The sequence below is a fragment of the Chaetodon trifascialis genome, chromosome 4 (genome assembly GCF_039877785.1).
Source record: "Chaetodon trifascialis isolate fChaTrf1 chromosome 4, fChaTrf1.hap1, whole genome shotgun sequence".
NCBI lineage: Eukaryota > Metazoa > Chordata > Actinopteri > Chaetodontiformes > Chaetodontidae > Chaetodon > Chaetodon trifascialis.
The window spans coordinates 4745432-4752793 of NC_092059.1; the positions used below are offsets into that span (position 1 = coordinate 4745432).

The 7362-nt window shown below is 40.3% G+C and overlaps 1 protein-coding gene across 1 annotated transcript; it reads left to right on the forward strand.

Annotated features, from left to right (window-relative positions):
* The first annotated feature begins 770 nt into the window (after positions 1 to 770).
* Positions 771 to 4976, forward strand: cltrn (collectrin, amino acid transport regulator). Its single transcript, XM_070961357.1, has 6 exons — positions 771 to 1067; positions 1404 to 1462; positions 1741 to 1826; positions 2008 to 2124; positions 4344 to 4538; positions 4626 to 4976. The coding sequence occupies exons 1-6, from the start codon at positions 1001 to 1003 to the stop codon at positions 4762 to 4764; spliced, it is 663 nt and encodes a 220-aa protein (XP_070817458.1). The 5' UTR covers positions 771 to 1000; the 3' UTR covers positions 4765 to 4976.
* The last annotated feature ends 2386 nt before the right edge of the window (positions 4977 to 7362 follow it).

Consider the following 7362-nt stretch of genomic DNA (forward strand, 5'->3'; position numbering starts at 1 on the left):
CTGCGGTTTTAAATGGCAGGTACAGTCTGTTATCATCAGCTAGAGACTTAAAAAAAGAAAACTTGGCAACAGGCCTTGCCTCTAGTGCCCCTGTGTCAACTTTCTTACACATGTCTCTGTTGGGCATCCAGCACTGTGGTTAAACAGTTAACCAAGCTACCAGCCTGGTTGTCACTGCAGAATGGATGATTAACGTCAAATATTTGCCTCAGCTCTGGTATCTATTGTCTACTAAAGCTCTCCTCACCTTCGTGCAGTGAATTTCATAACACAGGAATATTCTGACAGTGAACATACTGAGCTTCCTGGATCTAATGTGGCAGATTTAGTTCAAATTATTTGGTATTTTATGTCTGCCTGACAGAATGAAGCTACATTAAGCCTGATAACTGTGTTTAGGAGAGAGAAAGTACAGTACATGTCATGAAATGAACATTAGGCATGCTAAAAGAGGCAGAAGTAACAGTTTAAGTCTGACACGTATTCGTGTCGGGTCGTTCTGTGCTGATACTGTCAACATCTTGTAACCTACATGCCAAATCATTTGCCCTGCGAGGAATGCAACTGCTTATCTTAGCTAATGGGAGCAGATATGTTCAGAGGTTTGATTTCATGACACAAAGGAGGGAAAAGCATTGCTACTTAATATAAAGGTGACTGGCTGGCACACTGGATGGCAAGGTCGCAGACTGACCTGAGCTGAGCAAACACACTGAGCCGTTGTGTTTTTCTGCCTCTCTCATTGGGCTCCTTGGAAACTCAAACAAACAGCAACACTTTCACTACAGCACACACATTACAGTTTCCACGTTATATAGCCGAGGGCGAGCTGATCGTCTCACAGCCATTTTTTTTAAACAGAGGACAGGTTACTTCAGGTGTGTCCTGGCTTAACCATTAAACTCTGACGCTCCTCTGCTGACCTCAAATCAGTGATCGCTGGGAGTCTCACTTGAGCTTTTGGGACGCTTGTTTGTTTTTCTTTTTGTTCTTGGGGGAAATGCTGGAAAAGATCTTATTCCTGCTTTGTTTGTCATCTGCTCTGGCAAGCGAGCTGTGTACAGTAGGTAAGTGACCGCGTGTAAAACCTTTAAATATAAAAACTGAAATATTTCACATTCTCATCCTATGCTGCCCTGTCTTCATTTCATCTGAAAACACACTGCTGCTGTGAAGCCACCAGCCTGGTTCGAGCTCTTTGTTGGCCCTCAGACGTGGAAAGCAGCTTCTAATCACTCAGCTCTAATGTTTGCCTCATAACAATGACCTCCGTTCAACATGAACTTTTAATCTAAATGCTGGTCCATGTGCCAGACTTTCTACGGCTCTGTGAGTAAATAACCGATGAAGCTGAAATGTTTAATCCTCCTTACAGTTAATTTAAATATGTTTTATCTATATAGGCAATGCAGATGGCTACAAAGTTCGACTCAGCCTCAAAACTGCTCTGGGAAATCAAGCTGTACGTATATATTTAATTATTCATCTGCCTACATCAAAGCATCAGCTCATACATAAACTGAAGTCTTACTGTGTTATATGCTGTTTTAATACAGTCAGCTATAATTCATGATCGACTGATCGTTCATGCAACTAGCTACTGTGATAAACAGTGATGAATATTGCCCAGAATTCACCAAAAGTGCGAGCGGCTGCTTTCTTCGAGGACAAGGTCCAGCTGGTGATCAGTTAACCCTGAAGGCCTTTACTGGAACTCATGATCTGTGCTTGTTATTGCAGTACGTTTGGAATGAGAGTGAAATGTTCCTTTTCCGAGCAACTCTGGCTTTTGCCATGAGGAGTCACTTCAACAGCCAGGAGTTTAAGTAAGGGTGCATTTGATTTTTAAAAACAATAAAAAGCCATTTTGAGGGCTTAAAGAAATAGGCACAATAACTATAAAACTACACCATAATCTGTTTTCGCCATAATTAAATCAGTGACTCATGGTTTATGAGCCTGTTATGATACTGACGTGGTCTTTATTGTCTCATGGATCTTCTCCAGTGTGTCCAACATCATTGTGTGTAACCAGACCGAAAGGGTGTCCTTCTGGTTCGTGGTCACATCACCGCAAGACGCTTCAGCCCTCGTAGATAAAGAAAATGTGGAGGAGGCTGTCAGGTAATGATACAGTGGAACTGCAGCTCTTTTTAAAACCCCCATTGCAAGAGGTCAGAGGTCACGTTCAGCTCTGACACTTACAGTCATTGCTCCGTTTCGTGCTTTTTTTCTCATGTGTCTGCTTTTGATGCAAGTTTATTTGATGTTTTACTGGCATTGTCTTAAAACATGAGTATCACAGTATATTGGATCACTGTGTACTTTAAGAGTAACCTGTATTGAATATACAGTATTTTTCTAACATGGACCCCAGAAATAGTAGTGCCTCATTATTAAACGACTAATGACTAATGAGATTCCGCATAAGCAATAAATGATAATTTCTCAGTTACTCAAATCCCTTGAATTTCATATAGCATTTCAGATGCTAACCAGCTATCAGATTAGCCTGGTTAGCTAGTTAAAGTGAGACCATATAACCTATCTTGTTAGCCTAATGTTAAATATTAAAGCGCAGTGCAACATGAGTACAATTTAGATATTATGTACCTAAAACAGACTATGCTAATTTTAGCAAACATTAGCCACCATAAACTACCAGTCCTACAGACTAAGTGAGTCTGTAGCTGCTAAACTGGGCTGCTACTATTCTACATTAAGCTAGGATGTGTCGTGTCGATTGTGAATTCGACTGTTATTATGCTAACATTTTAATGTGAGTGTTGTTTTGCTAACATTAGATAAAATTAGCTTAAAGTAAGGCTGTAGCTGAGGCATTGTTTTAGTCATGAGTTCATCTTTTCATTGTTCTGAAGAAGAATTATGCTAACACTTTGTGCACAGTTAGCCACCACACAAGCTCATAGCAGAACAAGCTTTAACTTCAAAACTGAAGTGTTTGTTGTGTTGATTGTGAATTCAACTGTTATTATGCTAACATTTTAATGTAAGTGTTGTTTTGCTAACGTTATCTTCAATTAGCTATCGTACTAGATAAGCTCATAACAGAACAAATATGACTGTAGCTGGGTGTGTTATTTTAGTTATGTCTTTTCATTGTTATGAAGAAGAATTATGCTAACACTTTGCGCACAGTTAGCCACCACACAAGCTCATACCAGAACCAGTAAAACTGTAGATCAAAACTATGCTGTACATGGAGGGCTCTTCTTTAGCTAATCTGCTGTATTTTGTAGGCCTCCAATCACAGGAAGGACTGGAGGCCCGTTGGGGTCTTATTAACGAGTGATAATCTAAAAAGAAAAAGAGGGACCTGCAGTTCGTCTGGGAAAACTGACTGCTGTCATGAAGGCTTTGTGTCAAATAGTGTTGAAGATTTGAGTGAAGGGAGTGCTGAGCGATAAAGCAACAATCTAAATTATGCAGGTCAGTCTTTGCTGCAACCCTCACCGACTTCACCGGGTTTGTGTGGTGACTCAAATACTGAGATCACGTGGCATGAAGGTTTTCCTCTGGCCTCACTGGAGGTGATAAAGAATGTCAAATAACATAGCAGAACTTTGCATTGAGCCACGAGTCAGCTTAAAGTGTTTGGACACTGAGTGAGGATTCCTGCTGGACTCTTACCTTTGGGGGTATCCAGGTCCAAGGGACTAGGAGGAGACCCTGAAGACCGAGGACATCATGGAGTCACTGCATCTCTCTGGCCAGACATGCAGATTCATGCTCAGAATACAAAATACACACTCAGGTTTTTGTTTTAGTTCAGATTCATGTTCTGGAAATGTATGCCAAGTTAGCACATATCTTAATAATTTGCATATTAAAACAGAAAATATCAACTAATAAAAAGTAAGAAATCAACTGGGGAAGTTTCATGGTGAAATCTGTGAAATTACTCACCTGTAATATGTCTTATTTTTTGTCTAAAATGTGTGAAATTTTACAATAGATATCATTTTAAAGGCCTTTTTCTCACCAGAAATCTCCACTTCTGCAGCACTTACAGTTTTATTCCCATCTATATTCTGGAGGTTTTTACAGAGGGCTTTGTTCATACATCATTCATAGCCTGATTTATGTAACATTTTATTCCTGTTAAGTTTTCTGTTCTGAAAATGACGCAAATTGGTGCATATTTGATTACTTCATATTTAAGCATAAAATTTTCAGGTTTAATGGTGATACCTAAAATCTTAACTCACCTGAGGCATCAGTGGCACTTTGCTGCATGAATACATGAAGCAAAATCTGACCTGTGGAGACATGTTGGGCTGAAAACTCACTATTTTTATCTAAACTCTTTACTTTCCCATCAGAAAGTCCAGGAATCGCATCAACGGTGCCTTTCTGCTAACTGACAAAACTCTGGAGTTCATCGGCATCAACCCCACCCTGGAAGCACCGACCGTCCCTGCCACCGCTCCATGGCTCATTGTGTTCGGGGTGGTGATGGGCGCTGTGGGTGTCGGCATCGTCGCTCTGCTGGTGTCCTCTGTGGTCCAAAAGAAACGGTAAGCAGATGACAGCAGGTGCTTTACCTTTATCCTTTTGTAAATGTGATCACTGAGCTCAGTCTCGTCTCTGGCTTCTTATTGCAGCAAGAAGAAGGAGAATATGGATGATGATGATGATGAGGATGATGAAGAGGCTCGAGTGAAAACAGTGGAAAATGGTACTGCAAGTGAGGGCGTTCACAACATGTCATTCTCAGTTGAGGAGCGATTCACAAAGATGTAAAACGCTCCAAGAGAAACTCTTCCATGTGAGCAATAAGATGGGAAAAGGGTTGTAAAGCTGCTCATATATAAATCTCCACGAAACGATTGAAGACATCTTCATGATTTTTTCCTTTCTTACTCAACATTTGTATGTTGCCTCAAAAAGAAACAAGCTCTTGCATTTTTTGTAAAACCACCAATTTCATTTCCCAAATAAATGTAGAAATGTTCTGTGTTGAGGGATGATCATTTGAATATCTGTGTGTGGATACACTGCTGAGGCCCACATCTGGTGAATGTGCTTCTTATTCTACTGGATATAAAGATGAATGTTGTTTTTCCAGCAAACAGTGTGAGACAGAAACGAGAAACTGGTCCCATTTAAGACTCAGTCCAGCTCAACACGGCCAACTGTGTTTATGTAGAATTCCGATTTATGGCAAAACTAAATGATAGAGAATGTAGATACAGGATAGCGAGATCTGTATTTGTCACTGGGGAACAATTGCTCAGCTCCAGAATTACGTTTATCCTGCATTGTTTCCAACATTTGACTGATTTTGATGGCATCAAGTCAAACCGAGGGCCCAGAGGTGATGTCTGCTGCCGGATGCCTGCTGCTGTCCTGTTTGCTGCCATCCTCTTTCCTCTTCAAGCCCACAGTGACAAGTGGAACCCCCCCCCCCCCGAAGTCAGTGGTAGCTACATTATTGAAGCAGTATCCCAAAATCAAACGCTAAGTTAAAATTGTTATTTAAAAGAACAGCGCTTAAACTCATTATCAGGATGGCTGGACACATTTAGATTATGAGATTTGTGTATGATATCAGGCCTCTACAGGTCAAGATGACTGTCTGATTTTATGATGTTTGTATGTTGAAATTTCATATTACTGTTTATCACATGATGCGTTATCAGCTCTCAGCATTGGTACAAAGTTTGAAGATTATATTTACACCGTTGAGTAACTGCGGTATGAATGTGTTTTCTAACTATACTGCCCTCTGCAGGCCAGTTTGAGTAATAAGCTCACTGTCTTGACCTTGATGTCTCTGCATTGACTGGTTGGATCTTGTTTCAGAGAGGTTGAAGAATTTTTGCTTGCATGTGTGCACACATTGAGGACCGTGCATTTTAATTCTTATGAATCACAGCTATGGACGCTTGATATTACAGTGAAAAAACTGCTCCAGTCTCTGCTTTGTCAAGTTGCCAGAGCTTCAGTCCGGTGTTACTCAACATTTAAAGTCATGTTAATTTGCAACCCCAAAGCTCGTCGCATGCGGACGCTTGGTCAGGACCCCTTGGTGTCACTTTTTCAGGCACTGGGTACCTTCTATAGACAGCCCATTCTGACTACCCACACGTTACATGACATGGTATAAAGAGTGAGGAGGAGGATGGAGGAAGATGGGGTGGTTGGAAGGGTGAGCACAGGACTTGCACCAAGGTGACCAAACCTAACCTAAAGTTCTACACTTTCAGAAGGTAACCAGGTGTTAATTGTTCTCAGCAAGCTTTATTTTGAAAGTCTAGCTGGATGTTGCTAACTGGATGTTATATGTTTATTACTGCTAACTTGCACCTTCAAAAATGACACTAAAGGGGGGCCCAGGGCCTTAATAAGTGACGCTAAGGGGTCCTGATCAAGTGTCTGTATGTGATGAGCTCAGAGTGAGAATGTGTTGATCTAATGATTGTGACCAGTTTAACCAAAAAGGGATGTTTTGCCTGATGTGAACAGTTTTTAGACATTTCCAGCAGTTCTCAAGAAAAAAAAGTTTAGAGGAAAGTTTGACAAATAAAAACAGTTTGCCAAGCAGGAATATGTTTTTTTTTTTGGTCTTAGATATTTTACAACCTTTCTGGGGACCTGGCATGACTGAGAACTGCTGCTGCGATAAGAAACTGGCTGCTACAAGTAGAGTTAATTAGGGACTGTATGCAAATTATTGGAGAAGGGAGGGGGGACTTTTTCAGTATTTCAACACGATAACACACTATTGAAATGGTACGGCTCACTTTTTTTTTCTTATTAACAACTAAAACTGGACATTTGAGATAACGTACTCTAATTTAAACTGAATAATAATTTTCTCAATCTTTCAATAGTGAATTATAAAATCACTATTTGAAATTGTAATTGCAAAAATAAAAATTGGGGTAAACATGACAAAATGTGATATCCTGTTCACAACCATTCTGTATCTTTGAACAAAGAGCTGCCGCTTTAAATGGCAAATTTAACTTTAATGCAGTTCTGCTGTCTGTTCAGACACTGAACGAAGGAAAAGTAAGAGCTGGTAGAAAATACTGGAGATGTAATGTTGACTCACTAATCTTTTCTGTTTCTCTAAACTGATGATTGTTGCCCTCATGTGTCAAAAAGCACCTTGATGACCTGCTGCCCACACAACATATTTGATGTAAATATTTGACCTTTGTAAAATAAAATATAATTAAATTTGGACTGAGGATAGAAACAGAAAACAGAACTTATAAACTGAAATCTCTTGTCTTTACCTCGACCATCTGTCTTAATGCTCCCAGCTGCTGTGCTGTGACATTCCCGTCCACTGCTCAGGCGATGCAGTCCCTCTGCTGAGCAGTAGGAGGC